General features: G+C 40.7%; 1 protein-coding gene across 1 annotated transcript in view; it reads right to left on the bottom strand.

The window, feature by feature from the left end:
- Positions 1–23,051, bottom strand: part of PEX1 (peroxisomal biogenesis factor 1) — a 36,545-nt gene that overhangs the window by 6,170 nt on the left and 7,324 nt on the right. Inside the window, exons 7-22 of the mRNA XM_063126931.1 lie at positions 21,597–21,714; positions 20,407–20,513; positions 19,459–19,553; positions 18,982–19,114; positions 18,543–18,639; positions 17,464–17,634; positions 17,145–17,299; positions 16,695–16,884; positions 15,257–15,423; positions 13,991–14,125; positions 12,656–12,720; positions 12,304–12,446; positions 12,114–12,217; positions 9,653–9,829; positions 4,606–4,836; positions 2,809–3,006 (exon numbers count right to left, since the gene is read on the bottom strand). Coding sequence (XP_062983001.1) covers positions 2,809–3,006; positions 4,606–4,836; positions 9,653–9,829; positions 12,114–12,217; positions 12,304–12,446; positions 12,656–12,720; positions 13,991–14,125; positions 15,257–15,423; positions 16,695–16,884; positions 17,145–17,299; positions 17,464–17,634; positions 18,543–18,639; positions 18,982–19,114; positions 19,459–19,553; positions 20,407–20,513; positions 21,597–21,714 — 2,286 coding nt within the window. The remainder of the gene's footprint in view (positions 1–2,808; positions 3,007–4,605; positions 4,837–9,652; positions 9,830–12,113; positions 12,218–12,303; positions 12,447–12,655; positions 12,721–13,990; positions 14,126–15,256; positions 15,424–16,694; positions 16,885–17,144; positions 17,300–17,463; positions 17,635–18,542; positions 18,640–18,981; positions 19,115–19,458; positions 19,554–20,406; positions 20,514–21,596; positions 21,715–23,051) is intronic.

Genomic DNA, 23,051 nt, shown 5'->3' with positions numbered 1-23,051 from the left:
GAATGTGCTCAGAAAAATGACCCATATCCTCAGACGGGGATGAAGAGTCCTTAGAGTTTACTGCATTGTCAGGTGATGGGATAGAAGGAGTTGGAGATACAGAGGAAACTGAATCCGATTGGTAATCATCCTCAGGAGATATGGAACGATGCTGCCCCTGCGGTGATGGTATTTGAGGCTGGACTGTCTGATCTGGCTGCGGAGGTGGCAATACCGGGACAATCACAGTACTCGGTACCGTAGCTGAGTGTTCTCGGTACCGACGGGATGTCGGCGTCAGGTACCTCTGTGGAGGTGCCATAGGGTCTGGCAGACTTCTAGACACCGGTGGAAGTTGAGCAAATTGGCTCCCTGTTGGTCGTCAGTGTCGATACTGATAGTCGTCTACAGGAAAGTAGGTATGTGGGCGGTAGTATTCCCAATCACCCCATTCATGACATCTATAGGGGTCAGAATAGCCTGAGTGTCTGTTCCAGTCCGAGCGAGGTGAGTACGATCGCTCCCTGTAAGTCATGGGTCTCGGTGACCTAGACCTAACTGGGGAAAGTGGAGGCATATTTAATTGTGATTGCCTGTCAGGGTCTATGGCAGTTTGCTCACACAGTGCTGTATCACGCTGTACCGATCTTGTCGGTGTCGAGTCCCTAATTCTGCCCTCTGAGATCGATTCCAGGGGTCTCGGTAGCGAGGTCGGTATCGATGCCAGCCGACTCGGTACCGTAGCGGTCGGTAACGACGAACTGCGCGGCAAGGAAGTTTTATTAGAGTCCTTTCTCTTTTTATTCCTTTTTTGTAATCCAGTAGACTTTGGGGTCCGGGCTTTTTTGGATATCTTTTTAGCCACGGAACTCACCAAAGAACGACCAGGCATGAGGGGTATGTCCATCCTCTTTTCTGCCATGGTCGTTTCTGAGATGACGAATGTTTGTACGCCAGAGCTCTGGTCTTCTTCAATACTCTGTTGAGTAAGAGTAATGGTTTTCTTTGGAGCTGAAGGTTTATCCATATCCTTTTGTCTAGGAGCGTCGGTAGCCCTGAGGGCTTTTTCCCAGAGAATGGCTCTCAATCGGTCGGCCCGATTTTTGCGCGTCTGCTTGGTAAAAGACATGCAGTGGTGCCAAGTCTCAACCTTATGTCCCTCGCCAAGCCAAATTATACAGAGTGAGTGGCCGTCTGTTGGCAGGAGTTTAGCCCGGCAGCTAACACATTTTCTGAAAGGAGCCTTTACTGCCATAGGCCCAGTAGGCCCCAGCGATCCACGGATCACGAAGAAACTGAAAGAATTAAAATTCTAACTACTATTTTTTTTTTGATAGAAAGAAGGTAGAAACAGGATAGAGGAATAGAACTACGAGTCTAAGGTAAGTAAGAGGAAGTTTTTAGAGAAAAACGCTAAGACGTCGGTTTTCTAGGTCTAGCCACAATGGCGGACAACGAAGAACTGAGGTATGGGCGGGAACCGTGTGCACTTGCGCAGTAGCGCTGGGGGATGGTTCCCGCCTAAAATGTTATATTAAGTTATTTGACGTTCCGGTTCAGGTCTCAGTGCGGGCGCAGAGCCCATATGTGTGATGCATAGAGACCACGAAGAAGAACCAGAGATGTTTGATGCTGAGCTTCCTTTTGCCTGCCTTTCCCAGGAGTCAGCAAGATGCTATCCCAAACTACTTTGTCTTGTCCTACTATTGCTAAGCAATACTATATGTGCTGTCTTGCTACTAATACATTGCAACTGAAAAGGGGGAAGAGTAATGAAGGAACCTTTAGCACAGCCAACAGCAGCCCAGTTACGCAGCATATTCCTTCCTCTTTCAGATTCTGCCATGGAGTGTTTCCCTCTCACCGTGCTCTATCGTTTGCACTGAAAATGTGCAAAAAGCATCTTTCAGTTATCAGCACAGTTTCCCCTCATTACATTTTTCCTTTGCACCTGTGGAAAGTAGCTGAATGAATTAGCCCACTAATGTGGTCAGGATTTCCAAGAAAGCCAATAGAACACCAGCAAAGTTATCTGGATTGTGCTATTGCTATATATACCCACTTTAATTTTATAGATTTTTTTTCTCAGTACACAAATGCAGAGTCATTAACAGACGAGAAAATGTCTTTGTTAGTATAATCAGCCACAAGTTCTAATATGCCCAACTAAGAGATAGAAAAAGAAAAAGACTGGGCAAATTAGGGTTTCCCAAATAAGGAGTGGAACGTTCCACTATGGAAATGGCAGAATGGGAGGCTATGGAACCAAGGAAGCTTGGATACTGGTGATAATGGTGGACTGTAAGGGAGACAATTGATAGATTTAGGAGGAAAGGAAAGAGAGCAGGAACAGTTAAAATTACAAGTGCTAGAATAAGGCAGTGAACCGGGGCTATGAAAGTACTACAGCCTGGAGGTGGACATGCTTATTCAGTGGTCCAAGCAAGGACCACTTGAGCACTTTTATTCTGCCTGCTGAAATCTCCTTTTTTATGGCACAGTGCCCTGAGGAGGAAGAGCAACAGCTGTTACCATGATTTCTCAGTATGAACAGATTTCCAAACCCGAGTTTGCAAGAACCATGGTTTACTAATCGGGAAGTCATGATGAGCTACAGCTAAGCTTTGTAACTTATGGTTTGATGAGATGAGATGAATCAAGTCAGTGTGTTTATTGACTGAATGTTTCAAGACATTCTCTTAGGCTATGCTTCTTCTACAATTGCAAACTTTTGTTACTACATTATTTCAGTAGTTACTATTATTACTACAACAGAAAATGTCTAAAGAACAATTGTGTAAAAAGAATAGAAATAAATTTCTTGCATACTCCATTTCTGCTCCTGTAGTTGGCCTTGATAGCATTGATTTCAGCCCTGAGTTGCTCTATCTGTTCTTGATTAAGTTCTTGATAACCTTCCTGTAAGGCCGTTCTTAATACTGGAGGTTGAGAGGATACTAAATCCTTCAGAGATATGCTGGTTAAATCATGATTTATGGAGTTTGGTCCTGAGAAACACTGAGAACTCTGTAAAAACAAGACCAAAAATATATATTGTTATGATTCAAAACAAACAGCAATTGCATACTTCACTACTAATACTTCAACAAAAGCAATAGATACATTATCAAAGGTGATTTATTAAAGAAGACAAGCTTTAGGAAGTGATTTATGAATCAGGCAAACTATTTGCAAGATGGAAAAGTTTAAGTATGAATGTGTTTCACTTTTGAAATACTCTGCATTTATAGGGGGTCCACCTTGATCTGTTCTGAGGATGGAGAAGAGGACGGAAGGAGGCATTTTCATAACTCCTCAGTGCTTTCCCAAAAGACACAAGACCTCCTTCTGCTTTTGGAAAAGAAGAATGAATATGGAGCATGGATGAATCATAACTAGACATTTCCAATTAAACTTCATCCTGCATCTGTACATTTTGAAGTACAGAGCTCCTCTGTTCAGTCCGTCCATAACGGAACAAAGTGACATGGCTTGCACAATCATACAGCCCACTGTAGGTTGTTTAAGGCACAGTGGTCTGCTGGGTGGGATTTGCATATTCAACGTCCAGTCATGACTTCTTGTATCATGTGGACCTGGGGACCATGGATTATGCAAGGGTTAAACAACCCTCATATAACCCAACAGTAGACCATAGATTATGCGAGGGTTTATAGATTCAATATATGCACTGAATACTCAAAATGGGCGCCCACCCACCCAGCAGCCCACTGTTACTTAAATAAACCATGGTGGGCTATTTGATGCAAACTGGCCCAATATCTTGCAACTAGCCTCTATACCTTCCTTCCTTCTTTCTCTTCCAAGGGAAATAATAAGAAAAAAATGGGAGCAACTTGAAGGATGTAGTAGACTGCCACTCAATATTTTAAGTTTATCATGCTTCAAGTTTTACCTATCAAATAATACATTTAAATGCTTTTACAACTTCATTTGATTTCACAGCATCAACCTTCTTCCAATGATGGGATAAAATCCTACCCAAGGTGTATTCCTTATTGCAGAATTTACACAAAAGTAGTCTCTTCGAAGGAATTGTCACCTGCACAGTAGTAAACAATGTACTCAAGTTTCTGCCACTTATCATTTAGTTGGTTTTTTGTGCACACAAAAAGTGCCCAGAACAACAACAACAAAAAATCTCCCAAAACCTCAGCTGAATCTTGTGGTAGAAGCACTTTTTAGTCCAAGCCCATGGAACAACTTGGGGTAAAGTTTTCCAAACAAAACCGATTCAGGACAGCAGGCTTAAATGCCCAGAGTTTTATTTCTGAAAACCAAAACAAAGTCTGGACCAAAAAATTTCCTAAGCAGTCGACCGATTTTTGCCACTGGGGTGTTTTTGTTTGTGTGTGTGTTTTTAAATCCAAGCCAGTGGAAAGTATTGGGGTAAAAATGGGTGTTTGTTTTTCACACAACAACTAATCCAGGAAAGCAGTCTTAAGTGCAGTTTTTCTAACAGTACACAGAGATTTGTGTCCTGGAACATCTTACTACCCCAAGATATAACTGAACTTGGCTTAGGGTAGAAAATATCCCAAACTCATAGGTGTAATTTCTTTTAATTGTTGGGAAGCTCAATTAAGAAAAAACCCAGCTGGTTACCATTTCTGAAATCGTTCCATTCCCAAGTTCAGATTCATAGGAGCTGCCAAAGTAAAGACGATAGATGTTGGACCTTGGATCTTCAGGAAGTAGCTCACACATCTCAAGGGAAACTAGAGATTGTTCCAAGCCTCCTTCTCCATCTCCTGCAGAGTCATCTGATCCACTGCTTTGGTTTAAGAAAACCATTGAAGATAGGCTGAGATCACTATCTGAGCTAGAACCTATATCCTGGCAAAGAAAGTTAATAAAATTAGCATTCCCAAGATTGTAGAAATCTCTCCTAAATGAGTCCTGTTGCCTCTGTCTCTTATTTATTTATTTATTTATTTATTACATTTCTATACCGCCCAATAGCCGGAGCTCTCTGGGCGGTTCACAAAAATTAAAAACATTCAAAGTATAAAACAACAGCTATCTGCCAGAAGAGTCTTCAGTTTATCTGAAGGCTCTTCTGGCCTTCAGATAAACAGTGAAAACGACAATGTTTTGGCACATGTTTGGTCTGTCTTAATTATTTTAGTGTTTTTGTTACGAGTTGTGTTACCATTGCTCCAGTTTTAGCTGTTAAGGTCGCAATCCTGTTCCAACACACATAAGCCTCCAAACTTGGAAGCTTACAGGCATCCAGTGCACAGCAGGAGGAAAAGCAGACGCATTGAGCAGGGGGTTGGACTCGATGGCCTTGTAGGCCCCTTCAAACTCTGCTATTCTATGATTCTATGATACTTTTAGTATGTTTTTAAACAGAGTATACCATGTTTTTAATAAGTATTTCGTGTATTTTATGCTTGTTGTTGTCCCCCGCCTTGATCCAATTGGAGAGGCAGGTAAGAAATATGTTGTTGTTATTATTATTATTATTATCTTCGCCAACCTGCTCCTCCCGTACTGCATTTTCACTATGCTAACCTGAAGAAGCTAAGAGAGGCAGAGAGGTTGATAGTTGAGACCTTCAAGGACCTACCAACAACGTCCCACTCCACTAATGACAGCTCCTCTGCATTCATGGAGAATGCGGGTCTCGAGAAAGGAGGGTGTAACTCTGAGGAAGAGGAAATGATCCCTTAGAAGGGAACCATTCCTCAGAAGACAAGCAAATATCCTCTCACACCAAGAATGTGCCTCCGGGGGAAGTGGGGCTTGTGGTAGTGGGAGCTTTGATCATTAGGCACATAGACAACTGGGTGTGTAGACCGCATGGTGAATTGCCTGCCTGATGTGAAGGTTGTGGATATCACACAGCATCTAGATAGCATAGTAGACAGTGAGTGCTGGGATGGAGTCAGTTGTCGTGGTCCATGTTGGTACCAACAATGTGGGGAAATGTAGTTGTGAGGTCCTGGAAGCCAAATTTATGTTGCTAGGCAGGAAGTTGAAATCCAGGACCACCAAAGTGGCTTTCTCTGAAATGTTACCAGTTCCATGCACAGGGCCAGCTAGAAAGATGCAGCTGAGAAGTCTCAATACTTGGTAGTGCAGGCAGGAGGGGTTCAGATTTGTTAGGCACTGGGGGACATTTTGGGACAAGCCGGGCCTGTACAAGAGGGACAGGCTACCCTTAAACCAAAATGGAACCAGACTACTGGCGCCAAAGATTAGAAAGAACAGCTTTTAAACTAAATCCTGAGGGAAAGCCGACCAGAGCTGGGAAGCATCCGGTTTGGGTTAAACCATCTGAAGGAGATGAATATGAAAACGTTTTTGATTGTCCCAATGTAGAAGGGGAGCAAATACACCATGAATACAGAAAAGAACATGATAGCCAATCAAAGATGCAAGCAAAGTGCAACGGTGAAAAATGGACACGCCAGAGACATCTGGGGAGGGACACCATGCATAGGTGTTTCTATGCAAACACTAAAAGCCCCCAAGCCAAAATAGGAGAATTTGGACTGCTTGTTTTCAAAGAAGAACCTAGACATAGTGGGCATTACAGAAACCTGGTGGAATGGAGAGAACCAGTGGGATACGGTAATATCTGGATATAAACTCTACAGGAAGAACAGGGAAGGGTGTACTGGGGTGGTGTTGCTCTGTACTTCAAAAAGATGATCATGTCAAGTAGACTAGAGCACCTAAATGGGGAAGAGTCTTCCACAGAAGTGCTGTGGGTGACAATGCAGGTCCCCAAAACTAATTTAGTGCTAGGAAAGTGCTATCGTCCCCCAGACCAAAATGCTCAGGGTGACCTTGAGGTGGTAGAAAACAAAATCAGGAAGGCCTGCAAACGAAGTGTTATAATAATGTGGGACTTCAATTATCCTCACATTGACTGGATAAATGCATATTCCAGTCATGACAAAGAGATTAAACTTCTTGATGTCCTAAATGATTGTGCCCTGGAACAGTTGATCATGGAATCAACCAGAGGGGAAGCAACCCTGGACTTAATCCTAAGTGGTATTGCCCAGGACCTAATATGAGATGTAAATATTGTTGAACCAATCGGTAACAGTGACCATAGTGCTATCATATTCAACATATATTTAAGTGGGAAAGTGCCCAGGAAGTCCAACACAAAAGAGGAAACATCTCTGAAATGAGGAAACTGGTGAAAAGAGAGTTGAAAGGGGGAATCAAGAGGGTTAAATCCTTGCAAAATGCATGGAGCTTACTCAAAAGCACAGTAATAGAAGCTCAACTAAAATGTATTCCACAGGTTAGGAAAGGTAGCACCAAGTCCAAGAGGTCACCAGCATGGTTAACAAACAGTGTCAAGGAAGCTATTGTAGAAAAGAGGATTTCCTTCAGAAAATGGAAGTCTTGCCCAAGTGAGGAAAATAAAAGGGAGCACAAGCTTGCACAAAGGCGCGTTGCAAGCAAACAATAAAAGATGCAAAAAAGCATTTTGAAGAGCACATCACTAATAATATTAAAGCCAACAACAAAGAATACATATATCAGAAGCAGGAAACCAACTACAGAAGCAGTTGTTCTGTTGGATGACAAAAGAGTTAAGGGAGTATTAAAGGAGGACAGAGAGACTGCAGAGAACCTGAAACATCAGTTCAGGCACAGGCATCTGTCCTGTGTCTTCTACAGTGAACACCGATGCAAAGAATTCATTCAGCTTAATGAATTCTTTGCATCGGTGATCACTGCAGAAGACACAGGACAGATGCCAGTGCCTGAACTGATGTTTTCAGGAAGGGAGGCAAATAGTAGTGACAAAAGATGAAGTTCTCAACCTCATTGACAAATTGAAAGCAAATAAATCACCAGGCCCAGATGGCATCCATCCTAGAGTTCTCAAAGAACTCAAATACGAAATTGCGGACCTTCTAACAAAAATATGCAACATGTCCCTAAGCTCAGTCTCTGTGTCAGAGGACTGGAATATGGCCAATGTAACACCAATTTTTAAGATGGGATCCAGGGGGGATCTGGGAAAATACAGGCTGGTTAGTTTGACATCCGTTCCAAGTAAATTGGTTGAAAGCATTATTAAAGACAAAATTATTAAGCATATAGAAGGGCTTGTCCTGCTGAAGAAGAATCAACACGGCTTCTGCAAAGGCAAGTCCTATCTCACTAATCTTCTAGTATTCTTTGAGAGTGTCAACAAACATGTAGACAGGGGGGATTCAGTGGACAGTTTACTTGGACTTCCAAAAGGCTTTTGATAAAGTCCCTTACAAAAGACTCCTGAACAAACTTAGCAGTCATGGAATAAGAGGAGAGGTCCTCTTATGGATCCGTAACTGGTTAGAGAACAGAAAGCAGAGAGTAGGAATAAATGGTCAATTCTCCTGATGGAGGGAAGTAAATAATGGGATCCCGCAGGGGGACCAATTCTTTTCAGCTTGTTCATAAATGATCTGGAATTAGGAGTGAGCAGTGAAGTGGCCGACAGAAAGCTCTGGCGTGGGTTGGTCCATGAAGTCACGAAGAGTTGGAAACGACTGAACGAATAAACAGCAGTGAAGTGGCCACGTTTGCCAACGACACCAAATTATTTAAGGTGGTTAAAACACAAAGGGATTGTGAAGAGCTCCAAAGGGATCTCTCCAAACTGGGAGAATGGGCATCCAAATAGCAGATGCGGTTCAATGTAAACAAGTGTAAGGTGATGCACGTTGGGGCAAAAAAACACCCCAACTTCAAGTATAACCTGATGGGATCTGAGCTGGTGGAGACCGAACAAGGAAGAGCACACACAGCCCTAATGGGACAAGGGCTGAAGGCTCACGCTGGGTAGGAAAGACTATTTTGTCAAGCAGCCAAAGGGAGAGGCCAGGGAATGCAACAAGGGCAACCACAGACATACATTGGCAGTGGTAACCTCCAATGCACAGGGCACAAGGTTGGCAAACTGGAGATACCAAGGAGTGGGAAGAAATGCCTTCACTCACCTTTTGAAAACCTGGCCAAATAACAAAACTAATCCCAGTAATCTCACCGGCCAAAGAAAGGGAGCTCCTAGGACTCCAACCCACACTGGAAACACCACAGGGCAGTTCCCTAACCACTTTGACATCATGGCAGACATCAATTACACACATCATGGGGATTTCTGCTGAAGGATCTGGGATGTTTCGCTGGCATTTTTTCAGTGACGGTGGCGTATCCTGTGTTCTGCTGGCATCACAGGGCTTCAGCCAGATCCTATAGCTCCTCAGTTAGCGGATCTTCAGTATAGGATTGCACTCTAAGTGGCAGAACAATATCTGACAGAGAAACAAGTGTGACTGGAAATTTGAAACTGAGGGGACTTCTAGGAACAGTAGTGATGTGGCACGAGAGCTGCTGTTCATAGAAGTGAAGTCAGAAGTTCTTGGGCATGCTAAAAATAGTTCTTTGGATCCCAGCCTACAACTATACCACAACATAGGGAAATCAAAGCAACTTTTTTGGCAACATTAATTGCTAGTAAATAAAGTAGTGAGAAAAAGTATTTAAAGCTCTTAGGTGACATAGTCTCCAAATTAATATAGAGCATTTTAGGCATCCTTGTTACCAGATACCTGGGATTTTTTTTGAAAGTTTGATAAATTATATGAAGAGCAAAGCATTAAGAAAATTATTTAAATTTCAATATACTTACCTGGGGCAAGGTTGAACCCAAATTAGCATGGACTGACTCTAACTGGGCATTGTACAGTAAAGCTTTTAGGTCTGCTCCTGTGAAATGTTCAGTTTTTGCTGCCAAATGCTGTAAATCCGCATCATGTGCAAGATGGAGAGGATGACTCAGTGCTTTTAAAATTTCAAATCGGGAAGCCTAAGAAAAACAGAAGTAACTTTGTTACTAAACTACTGGCTTCTTGCCCTTAGAATAGTACCCAACATTTTGATTCTCAGCCTGTCTTGTGATCTGGTTGACCACTGTGTGAACAGAGTACTAGATGGATCCAGCATGGTTCTTCTTATGCTCTTTTCTAGGGAAAGGGACACGGGTGAAATTAAAATAGGATGTGGAAAGACCTGGGAAGTAAACTGTTTTCAATAGGAAGAGTATTATTATTATTATTATTATTATTATTATTTATTTATATAGCACCATCAATGTACATGGTGCTGTACAGAGTAAAACAGTAAATAACGAGACCCTGCCGCATAGGCTTACATTCTAATAAAATCATAATAAAACAATAAGGAGGGGAAGAGAAAGCAAACAGGCACAGGGTAGGGTAAACAGGCACTGGGTAGGGTAAAACTAACAGTATAAAGTCAGAACAAAATCAAGTTTTAAAAGCTTTAGGAAAAAGAAAAGTTTTTAGCTGAGCTTTAAAAGCTGCGGTTGAACTTGTAGTTCTCAAATGTTCTGGAAGAGCGTTCCAGGCATAAGGGGCAGCAGAAGAAAATGGACGAAGCCGAACAAGGAAAGTAGAGACCCTTGGGCAGGCGAGAAACATGGCATCAGAGGAGCGAAGAGCACGAGCGGGGCAATAGTGTGAGATGAGAGAGGAGAGATTTCCCACACCCATTTTCAACACTTTTCTCAGCCATAAGGACTTGCAACTTCCTTTTTAAACATGTCGCATAAGATTATCAGTAAACTGAATTCTGCACCCACTACTACATTCTGCGTATTTGTGAATTCTTTGTGAATCCTACATGTTGTGTAGCTTCCTGTCTGTGAAAACACCAACCCAAGGGACCTAAAAAAATCCCATAGTTGCTCAATTTCCATCCAATCTAACTTCTAAAGATGTTTAGATTCCCTCTCACAGAAACAAAAACCATTTTTGTCTTTTGATACTAAGTGTAAAAAATGAAGACTTGCAACCTAATTACCAAAGGACCGAAGTAGGCCTCACAAAGCCATCTGCATTAAAGACATCAATACTGTGACATTTGCATGCAAAAGAGTAGAAATATTTTTATCACATATTTTGGATGGGAAATATTAAGAGCCAGACAGATATAAAACCACACCGTTTATATATCTGTTGATATGCAGCAGTGCCAGGATGCACCCTTTGCAAATCCCCTTTGTGGTTTTGACAGAATCAGGCCATTTCCCATGGATACTGACCCTAACTTTGCATGAGGTGTTAGTTTGCATGCAGCAAAAGAAAAACTGATCTATTTAGCACTCCTCAAGTTTTTTTCTCTTGATATATTATAAAATGTAGTCCTAAAAATAATGAAGGCTACATACAAAGTTTGAGTGGGGGTTCTTGTATATTTTTGTATAAGATGGTGTAAAAGGGAGCAGTGATTTAGCACCTTGAAAGCCTTCTTGCTCATATGACAAAATATTATATCAGCCAATATACTACGCAAGTTCCTAAAAGATGTCAAGCATGCATTTTCACAACATCATCAAGTAAACTATTAGGTCCATAATTGGCTGCCATAAGATGCTCCCTGGGCATCTTGATGGCCGCACGACATCCCAGAAGGACATTGCGGCCGCCATTTTTTTTCACAAAAGAGAAGGAGCGTACTTGCGCTCTTCCGCAAAACAAAGGTAAAAATAAATAAATCCAACCCCACTCCTCACCCCCGATGGGCACGGTCTGCCGCCGTCCAGCTCCATGCCTATTTCAAGTGCCAGTCACGGGGAGGACGGGACAACCTGGGAGCAGCGGCCAAATGGATCATGTGGTCATTGCATCCCCTCTGGAGAAAGAAATTCTTCAATTTGAAGTGGGAGGAATGTCAGAAAGCAGCAATCAGCCTGTGTTGGTTCCGTTTTCATTTAATGTTAAATACAACTTTTGCACCCTGAACATAGCCACAGAATTGATCCATTCAAACTACATCAAATATATGAATTACACAGTTAATACAACTTGCAAAGACTTTCGTCAGTAACAAGTGCATAGCATTAGCATAGTAACATAATTTTCTTGGGCCTAGTCCCAGTCATAATAACTTCTGTACCAATCTGATTATTTTTTTCATTTTGAGCTGGATCTGATTTGAAATAACAAACTCAATTTTATGGTCATGCAATCTCAGTCCTGAACTGAATTCATACAGAAATTAGTTACATCCAATTTGTTTATAAATGTTCTCTTTCTTTCTGTATTTGGTGCAGTGCTTTGTTTCGTTACCTGATCAGGAGGTGGACAATACAGGCACTTATCCAGCCGACCGGGCCTCAACAGGGCGGGGTCAATCAAATCAGGGCGACTAGTGGCTGCTAGTACATAAACTCCTTTAAAAAAGTAATAATCTCTGTTAGTAAGACGTGCCTGCTAAACGTTTCCTGGAAGAGGCAGAGACAAAAACTAAAATCATTACCTTCTAAGCCTTCTACTCCATCTAACTGTGTCAGGAGTTGATTAACAACTCGGTCAGTTACACCAGTGTTATCGTGACCTCGCCGAGGAGCAAGAGAATCAAATTCGTCAAAGAAAAGTATGCAAGGCTTGGCTGCCTGGGCTCTGCAACACAACATAATAAAGACTGAAGGAATGAAGTCACCATGCCAAGACTGAACATGTGATGTAAGTAAAGTTGGCTCTTTCCCAGCTCACTTCATGCATCATCTACTCCTGTTTCTTCACACTGCTCCCTAGCACATCCAGCAACTATTTTGAGCACTGATCATGAAAACAGAATCTATTAGCAACACCACAAATCTGGATCTTACCTGTTAAATAAATCTCGAACTGCTTGTTCACTTGCTCCAATGTATTTGCTGAGCAGTTCTGGTCCCTGTAAAACACAAAGATACAAGTATTCCTGACAAACCAAACCCCAAGGATAGGTTTTTCCAAAGCAGGAGAAAGCAAAATAAGCATTGGCTCTAGGTAATCTATCATAACAATGTATTATAAACCTCTCCAGTAAACTGAATTTATGATCTACTGGAATCATGCCAATACTTATTATTGATAAGTGAAGAAATACAGGCACACAGAAAGACAAACACGTAACTGAAGCCCATTATGCACTATGACAAAATTGGTGCTACTTTGCCTAAGAGATTAATTCGCTGATAGTAAATGGAGATACAGAGATTGGGAAAATGTATCAGGTAAAAACTAAGGTTCATATCCAGTTATGTCCTTCCCTTTCACTGAGGAGTGGAAAGGAGAATAGAAGGTGTCGTGTGTGTGTGTGTGTGTGTGTGTGTGTGTGCAAATTCCTATCTTCTGCAATCCCCATAACAACCCCACACTGTTCCCACCCACCAGGGCTGCAGAGGGACAGGGGGAATCAACGAAAACCATCTCCCTCTTTCTGCTGGATCAAAGGACCTTCTGTCAGCTGAGGAGACAGAGTTGGATACAACAACCCTATGACTCATAATTGAGATATTTCAACAATTTCTCTATGGCTATTGTAAGGATTGTGTGGATTTCCAATGCATAATTGTGGACATTATTCCTTTGCCTATGTGCTGTGGTAGTATCATGACCACCTCACATGTCAGATTCACATGTACAGCAAACATATTCAGTTTTAAAAGAGCAATTTAGAGAGCAATCCTCAGGTGGGTGGGGGGACGGCATAGGATTTTTCAGATACCTGGATTCGAGGCCGGAGACAGAGCTTCAGCCTTGGACCCAGGAGCCTGAGCTCTCCGTCCCCAACCCCCACCTGTTGCTGGTGCCTCTACGACCCCCAGTGGACAGGGAGGAGAGGGGACTGGGGAAGTGGGGATATGAGCTATCCCCAGCCTTCATCCCTCCCCCTCCCTAAAACCTTAGCTCAATGGGTGAAAACGCTGTCTAGCTAAATCGCAGAGCGGGAAGCACATCCACCTCCTGCTCCGCTTTGGATACTCGTAAGCCCCCAAGTTCGGAGGCTTATGAGAACTCAGGTCAGATCTGAAAGGATTGCACCATTATATGTCTGTCATGAGGGCTTCTGAAAGAAAAACTCTAGCATGTACATTTCACCTTTTTATTTGATCTTGACCTATATAAAACATCTTAGTATTTTCAGATACATCAAATTCTGAAAAAGCTCAATTGGTTACCTTGATGCTGATAAAGTTCATTCTACTCTCTCGAGCAACAACACCTGCTAATAAAGTTTTTCCTGTTCCTGGAGCCCCATATAGTAATATTCCTGTTCTCTGTCGTATGGGCAGGTTCGCAAATAATTCTGGATACTGAAAATATACAAAGACATTGGATATTGTACCTCTTGATGGCAACCGTTTGAACACTGCTTTGCTGTCTCTATTATTAATATAGTACCATACTTAATTTAATAATATGCTCCACAATATCAATTTTGGCAAATATTCACATGTGTAGTGCAACCAATCCCTTATATCTCCTTTCCCTTTAAGAAGAACCTATAACATTTCTTAAGACTACATATCTTTTAAGATGTAACTCATGCATATACATACTAAATACTTCTATAAGCATTGTATCTTTTTCTGTTAATGGGTGATGTTCTGCATTTGCAAGCTCTACTTTAGCCTGCTTGGATATGTATGTTACAATATAGTCCAATAATGAGAAGAGAGTCACATATCCTATTGTTTATACAGACAAAGCCTACAACATACACACAGTTTTACTTCTGTTGTCCTGTTCACATCTATTTCAAACAATATGGTGTCTACTCTCCACTGCTCTGGGGGGCCCCTGCCCCGCCTCACATTAACAAATTGGATATAACAAGGAATAGGATCTGCGTGCAGAGTCCAATGTCTGCAGCGCTCACCCCATAAATTGGGAGATTAAAGACTGTGGATTTGATGTACAGACAGACTTATTTTTTTTCATTATGCCTGACATGAGGTTGCCTGGATGTAAGGAAGGTGAATATGACCCCCTTTCACATTGTGCATAGACTCTAGATGATCTGAAATAAACAACCCAAATTTCCTTGCAAACCCTTCCAGCTCAATAATATTGTGTTGTTGCATCTCCCTCAGCTTTGCCCAGTCCACACAGATTTATTTTATTTATTGCATTTGTATACCGCCCCATAGCCAAAGCTCTCTGGGCGGTTCACATGAATGATCTAATTTATGCAATTTATGCACAGATGATCTAATTTATGCATTTTAACTGCTGTTTCTGTTTTCTTCCCCTTCAAGCTCCTGCAAACCCAAGTATGGTGGAATGAAAAAACTTTAGCACAGACACATATCTGCCCATTCCAATTTAAGTGGTAATCCTTCAAGCCAGAACTGTTACCAATCAAAGGCCTATGTTCTTACAATTATATGGCAAACACAGCATTAAGAAAATTAATTGTTTCTAGGCAAAGAAACAAAAAGTACCTTTGCAGGTAACTGGATAGTATCTATAAGTACTTGCTGTATCTCCTTAAGCCCACCAATCCTATCCCAGCCAAAGTCCTGAGGTTTGTGGAGGTTAACATTTCTCAAAGATGTTGGGGTGAAACCTTGTAAAGCTTTTTGGAAGTCTAATGTTGACAGAACCAAATCTGTTAAAATGGATTAAAAAAAACATTCACTTTATGATGTTTTACAGTGTAATATCACATTATAGACTATAGACAAAATGTTTCTGAATACCTCATAAAGTAAAACTGTTAACCCAATGAAGGCCAACTCAAAGTCTAATGGCCTCATGTGCAAGGCAAAAAAACAGCCATAATGGCAAGAGCCATTGCCCAGCAAAGTGAGGGCAACATCCAGAATGTTATTTTTGTGAAGGCACTTAATACCTGTGTTAGTCCAATGGTAGTGGTTAAAAGGCGTTGTTACTTTGAGTTGACATGAACTATAAAATATTAACAGGACCACTGAACCCATCTCAATTGCATCAATTGCAGCAAAGTTGCAACCCTAAAACATTGATTGTTAAACGAAAAGCCCCAGCAAGTGACAGCTAAAGAGTTCAAACAGTTGCTTCACCCTGGCTTGTTCATAGCTCAACATAACAGACAGGAATGCATGAACTGTGAAATTGGCTGACACATGTCCTTCTGACATCTGCATAGTCACGGGTCGCAAAAGAAGAGGACAAAGAAAGAATGGTAACCAAGAAGTGCATGAAACAAAGAAATTACTCTCAGCCAACACCAGACTATAAGACATAAACTAGTCTGGCTCGGTGCATATACTGGTGCAGAAACAGACCATGTTATGCAGCAATGTGATCAGTTTATGTCTCGTCAGGGTTATCAACAACACACTGTTACTTAAACCTATGATTATTCTATTTCCATGGCAATATGATTTTATGAAATTACCCTCCTTAATCCAGCCTCCTAATTATCCATGGTTTTGGATTATAAAAAGATGCACATCTTATTCTTCTATTATGAAACTTTTAAAAAATCAAGTATTAGGAGATGCAGAACTTCTTTCAGCCCAAAAGGCTGAAGCCAAAGAGGTGGGCTACTGTCTTTTAGATTGTAAGCCTGTGGGCAGGGACTGTCAAGAAATACTTTTGTAAGCCGCCGTGAGAGCCTTTTTTGGCTGAATGGCGACATAAAAATCCTTAAATAAATAAATAAATAAAATATTTCATCTTAAGTCTCCTTGACAAGTAACTAAGCCTTAGGAGAGGCATTTCAACCTTTCAGAATGCAGGAAAAAACACCAACCAATTGGTGGGGGTGGGTAAAAGGGGCATGGTCATCTGGGGAACTTCAGAGGGCCAGATTCCCCATCCAACCCTGGCCTGAGGTTCTGCACTCCTGTGGTCAAAGGAACATTATGGAATAAATAAAGTGATTCGAGTACATACCTTCTTTTTTACATGTTCCCTTGCTAGAAACACATGAGTGTATTGCACGATCAACTAACATTGTCAAATCTCTAGCCACAAAGCCTTCTGTTTCTTTTGCAATTAGGTGGAGATCAAGATGACAGAACCTGTCTACACTGGAGTCAAGTTTATTTTTTATTATGGAATGAAGCATTTCACACCTTTGTCCCTGAAAAGAAAAAAACGTACAGCAACCTTAGCTGAAGTCCTACTACAAAGAACTGAAGAATACTAAGGAAAGGCTAGACCATATTTCAAAGTAATAAAAAGGGACCCATTCTAAAGAGATGATAAAAAGCAGATTTGGGTATTCAATACAACACATTTTACACCCAGATGTTTAAAAAAATATCTTGGAATTAAACCCCATGATTTTAATTAACTTCTGGTGGAAGCGGCTTTGACTAAATGATAGTTTATTGTTTTTACCTGATTTGGAACCGGAATATGTTGGAAACATTGAAATATGTGAATTCCTTGGGCAGAAATAATGGAAGAATGTAGCGACTGTTCAGATAGGCTTGTGGCAATGAGTGCAATCAAACTGCGCATGGAAATGACTTCTTTTACCATATCTTTCAAAACTAGAACCAGAAAAATAAAGCAGTTCAACTTCTAGGCATTATCACATAACATTGCAACTACATCCATTTTTGTTGTTTGCCGGAAACAGAATCTTCTTGTCTTTCATGCTTATCAAGACAGTTAAAAATAACAACTCAGCAACAAATAGGTAGCAAGTCATTACCATGAGCAAGGCGGGTGCTCTGGACTGCTTCAGGACTGTTCTCATGCTCTGGAGCAAGGGGAACTCCAACTATGTGATCAAGGTCATCTAAAAGAACAACAGATGGTTGCCTCCATCCTGCCTCTAGAAAAGCTTCTTCAAGTTTTTTCTGTATGTTCTCTGATCTTTTTCCTGAAACACAAAAATACAGAGTAGCAAGACAGAAGGAAAATGTGATAGCTGCCAATGTAAACTGACTTCGCAAGATTATGAGTTGACCATAGTTTTTATATGATCTTATTATACATTTCGCTTAAAGTTGGAGGGCTTTATAGTCCTCTATTATAGATTATCCTTAGGACATCTTAAGATTGGGGTGGGCAACCTTTCTTCTGTTGAGGGCGACATTCTGCCAGGAATAATGTGGCGCTTAACAAAGCCTTTGATGGCTACCTTCACCAAGCTTTCTATACTGGTTTTAGTTTGATTAAAAGTTTAATTTGTTTTTAGTTGTGTATATTTATTATTTTATATTGTTTGTATGATTTTATCTGTACGCTACCCTGAGATCCCAGTCATATAGTCAGGATACAAATGTTTAAATAAATAAATAAATAAATTGATGGGGGTTGGATGCTGGCAGTGGACAGAGCTAGAGCCAAAGGTGGGTGGGGCCAGTCCATTTTCTCTCCTTTTCCTTCTCTCTCCATTTCCTTCCTCTCTCTTTTCTTCTTCCTCCCCACTGAGCAAGCTGCTTGGGAAGGGATAGATCACTCTTGCCAGAGGTCTGAACTGATTACTTGCAGAGGGCTTTGGAAAATTAGGCCAAGGGCTGCGTGAAATTAGGCTGAGAGCCACAGGTTGCCCAACTCTGGTCTACGATATGAAGATTAAACCAGTGGGGTGAGTTACAGGATTTGGACATGAAACCAAGTTCAAACCTCTAAACAAATCATGGAACTTACTGGGTGGCCTTGGTCATGACATTCTCTTATTATAACCCAATCCTTAAGAGCTGTTGGGATAAACAAAAGCACCATGAATAGTAAACAACTTTGTATTCTGAAAGTGCTACGAAAAAGACAAAATTGTACCCATACCTCTTAACGCTTTACAGTCAACTACTTCCACATGGGCATCCAATTTCCCTAATGCTTCTTTGCAGATAGCCTTTGCTAAAGTTGACTTGCCACTTCCCTGTAAAATAAATTGGGGCTAAAACCTTCTAAAATAATACAATGAGTGAAAGAAATTATTGTCCTAGTTTGTTACTTTGGATTTTTCCTAAGGAAATATACAGCGGATAAAATGGAAATGCATGATTTTTGGAGGGTCCAGAAATTGCATATTTTTCCCCTTGCGCAGCCTGGCTTGTTGGGGAGAACCACATGAGAGGTGGTCTGAGTGTTCACAGGGTGGACATGGACTGATTTCATAAAACTCTAAGATAGATAGATAGACATAATGCCAGGTCTTATTTATATTTTTCAGTGGAGCCAATTAGAAACAAATTTAGTGGAGCCAATTAGAAACATTTACCTTTCCTCCAGTAATCAGGATACCTCCACTGCGAAGTCCTGCAGATATGGAAGCTAACTTTTGAGACAGTGGTCGTCCCAAGAGGCTGTGTGACGTATGTTTGAAACAGGATAATCCTAGATTATCCACTCCTCTGCAAAGAAAATTTTAACAAAATTGAGAACCAAGCTCCCTCTTGCCCTAATCAAATGAAATAATATATAATAAGAGGTTGGCTATTTGAGAATACTTTCTTTCTTGAAACAGTCCAAAGTGACTTATTTATGGATACGCAACTTACGAGCTCAATTCTGCCCATTGCTTGACAGAACAGGATTCCAGGTCTGATAAAATCTAACATTCTCTTTAGCTACAAAGTTATTGGCAGTTAAGATGGTCACTGTTTTATACTATGCCTTTTAAAATATTTATTTTTTCCATAGGTTTTTAAATGGTTGATTGTGTCTTCTAATTTGTGATACTATAGAAATATCTCACCCTAAACTGTCCAGACTCAACCATGGAAGAAGCTGTTGACAAGAAGACGGTGTACTACCACCATTGGCTGTTGAGGTCACTGGATGTACTACAACCTGCACAAAAGAAAAGAAGCACTATTTAGAAATGGAGAAAATAATAAAAGGAAGGCTTTTTGGGCTGCTATCTTATACCCACTTACCTGGAAGTAACTCCTATTACATTCAATGAGACTTACTTTGGAACAGACATGTATAGGACTGCACTGATAGAGTGTGCTGGAGAAGTGGGAAGAAATACTGACTATATACTATAGTAAAAATAGGACTGCTGTCACCAGACTAGACTCGAAACTATTAGAAATCACATGGGAGAAACTTGGATCCCAAGAAACACCGGCTTGTGATGGGTTTGCCCACTGGCTAGATACATAGGTACACCTACAGTACAGTTCTATACGCAAAGGTAAATCCCAGTGATTTCAAAAGGAGTGACTCCCAGATAAGTGAGAATAAGATTGCAGCCTCAAATAGTAGAAGAATCAAATAAACCACACCACCACTTTTAAAGTACTGCATGATCCCCACATTTCCTTACATTTAATCTCCCCCGCCCCCCTGGCCCTACAGATTTCACTCCTTCACTTCTACAATGAAGGTTAAAATTGTCACTAAAAATATAGAATGCTGAAAATCAGAAAATAAGAACACTTAAAAAAAAAAGAGATACTACAAGCTTGTTTTGAAATGGGAAAAGTCACTCCAGAATTCCTTCTCTAATATTCTAAAAGATTCAGTCATTCAATGATTTGACAGAATTTAAGTACAGCTGTTCATTAGATTTTTTCTCTAATGCTTCATGCTATGAAAACACAAGCAAGAAAAACAAATAAGAGCTCTACCCTAATAAACAAAATTATGCTGTTTATATAATTTTAACTTTTGGATACCTAAAATAAGTGATATTTACTTGTATATTTGCCTTCTGCAGCAAGCTGGGATTCAAGATGAAAGCATTTTTTGTTTTCTCTTCTTCAGCGTCAGAAGTGACTACACTTAGGACAAAGTCCTCCATGTCTTTCAAAACAGAACAGACACAAAAGCATTTTGCTTGCGATACAAAATGAGAACATTGCATAAAATAAATTCTGTTGTAAATTCTGTATTACACACCAAAAAACACACAAAAAACAAGCAAACCTAAATGTATATAAACATTTTGGGAGCTAAAAACTTTAATCACACTTAAATTGATTAACTAGGCAATAACCAATTGTATGAACAGAGTTGAAGGTCAGGCTTTTTTTATTTACTGGGGCTATTTCCACTCTTATGTTGGAAATATAAGAAAATACCAAAAATTGCTTCCCTCTACAACAGGACTGCACAACCTTTTGGGCCCAAAGGTTTGTATGTGGGGTATACTGGAGGGACGGAGGCTGCAAATACATGTGCATGCACGTACACACAAACACACACACATGTAATTCTTACCAATTTGGGCATTTTCCCATCAAATGTACAAAGCACAACTCAATTCTAAAATTCAAAGCTACTCAAACTTAAAATCCCAAAGAGGGGATTTAAACTTTAAATGTCTTTAAGGGTGCATGCCTATGCATGTTTAGACAGGAAAAAATCCTACAACTCCCAGCATGCCCCAGCCAGCACGGTGGGAGTTGTAGGGTATTTTGTCTAAACATGCAAAGGAATGCACCTCAAGTCACTCTTAACTTTGATCGCTGAACAGAGACTTCCCTGCTTACTGCTGAAGGAAGTATCTTTCCTTTGGTTCTTGTCAGGTCCTCTTCTTTGTGTTCTTTTTCCAAAGCCCAGATAATTGGCTCGGCTGGGGGGAAAGTGGGTGGGGGCTGCACTACCCACAGCTGCAGGCAGCCTGTGGGTTGATCATCCCCACTTAGCTTTTGCTAATTACACCCTAATTTTTCTCCTACTCAAAAGGCATCATACTAAAGTGCTTAGTAACAGGCACATTGATATGAATGCAATAAATTAATAATTAATTGATTAATTGAAAGGCCAATGGTAATCAACTAAAAATTCTTTAATTAGTGAACATTTTTTAAAAAAATCAGAGTTAACTTCGTAACAGAGTAGCAGTATAATCACAATCACAGCCAAGGGCACAGCTTTGCTTACCATCTTTAAGAGCTAATTGTATATAGCTTGTGTCTGCTATTATCAACGGAAGCTTGATGTAATCCTCTAGCCACAAATTAAAGGCATTTTTAATGTCATCTTCATTGATATCTTTACTCTAGAAAGAAGGGATGAGGAGGATTGTTAGTTTAGTAAACCTCCCTAATAAAAATCCTTTTACACATGAAACATTTGTTCATTTATGTATGCGTGGGACAGAAATGCTAAGAACTGGGACAATTCATTATCTGTGAATTTAGCAGTGTTCTGCACACTTTCCAAAACATGACTTTCCTTCTTTATTACATGACACAAAAAAATCTGCATTGTACCTGGTGATTATTTTTCTTAATAGAGTTCAAGCCCTTATATACACAATGACTATTTTAATTCACCAGCAGTGTTATCCCTCTTCTAAAATGTTTCCATTAGCAGGTAGTGGCAACAGCTATGAACCATTCAGACCTCTACCAATCTCCTTCCTGTAACTTCCTAATTTATCAGGAACTTCTGTCAAATATTCCTGTCAGTTTTTCCAAAGAGGAAAACTACAGGCAAAGAGATACAGCTTGCAGAGTTAGGAAGCATCTGAGCTGGGGTTTTTCTATTTCATCACCACATTGCTCTATAAATATTGATGTTTCTGTTCAGAAGGAAAAGCACCCATAGCTGTCTCTGCAAATCAGGAAGTGGTGTTTTTCTTTAGCTTTTTCTTTTGAAGACGCAACATAAGATAGTGAGGTTGTTTACACAACACACTAACCCACTTTCATTGGCTGCATATGGCTAATTATGAACCGTTGTTTGTTTGTTAAACCTTGGGTTGGGGTGTTGTCAGAACGCAGCACATTTTCTCAGAGTGGATATTTGTGTTATCTGAATGCAGCCAAGGTGACTGGCTAACCATGCAGTGTTAACCACCCTGATCTTGATCAACCCAACAACAAACCACGGGTTCTCAAGGTGGCTTGTTTCAGAAAGTAAGCCACACTGGATGGTTAACCATGGCTGCATTCAAAGAACAACCCACAGTTCACCAAACAACCCACACTCAGCCACAGAGTGTGGATTAGCATGTTGTGTGAACAACCCATCGGTCTTTCAGAAATACAGATAACCTTATTCTGTTAAAATTTGTCTGCGCTTCTTCGCTATTCTGAAACTTTAACACAGCAGGAAGAGATTGAAGGATTTAAAGCTTAATTTATAACTTCTAAAAGAATTAATGGTGTGGTACAGAAAGTCCCTAAAACAGCGATAGGGAACCAACAGCCTTATCTGGACTGGATGGGGAACTGTCAGCTTTTTCTGGGACAGATGAGGAACCACCAGCCTCTCCTCTCCCCAGCCATGCCTCGCCAACATCTCCAGTCTGGTGCTTGTGCTGCTAATTGGCCTGGATTCCTCTTTGCCCAGTACGGCAGCCAATCAATTGGGTGACATTCCCTTGTCAAC

This window comes from Elgaria multicarinata, chromosome 1, assembly GCF_023053635.1.
Source record: "Elgaria multicarinata webbii isolate HBS135686 ecotype San Diego chromosome 1, rElgMul1.1.pri, whole genome shotgun sequence".
In the NCBI taxonomy this organism is placed as follows: domain Eukaryota; kingdom Metazoa; phylum Chordata; class Lepidosauria; order Squamata; family Anguidae; genus Elgaria; species Elgaria multicarinata.
This window is presented reverse-complemented; position numbering and strand designations above follow the sequence as displayed.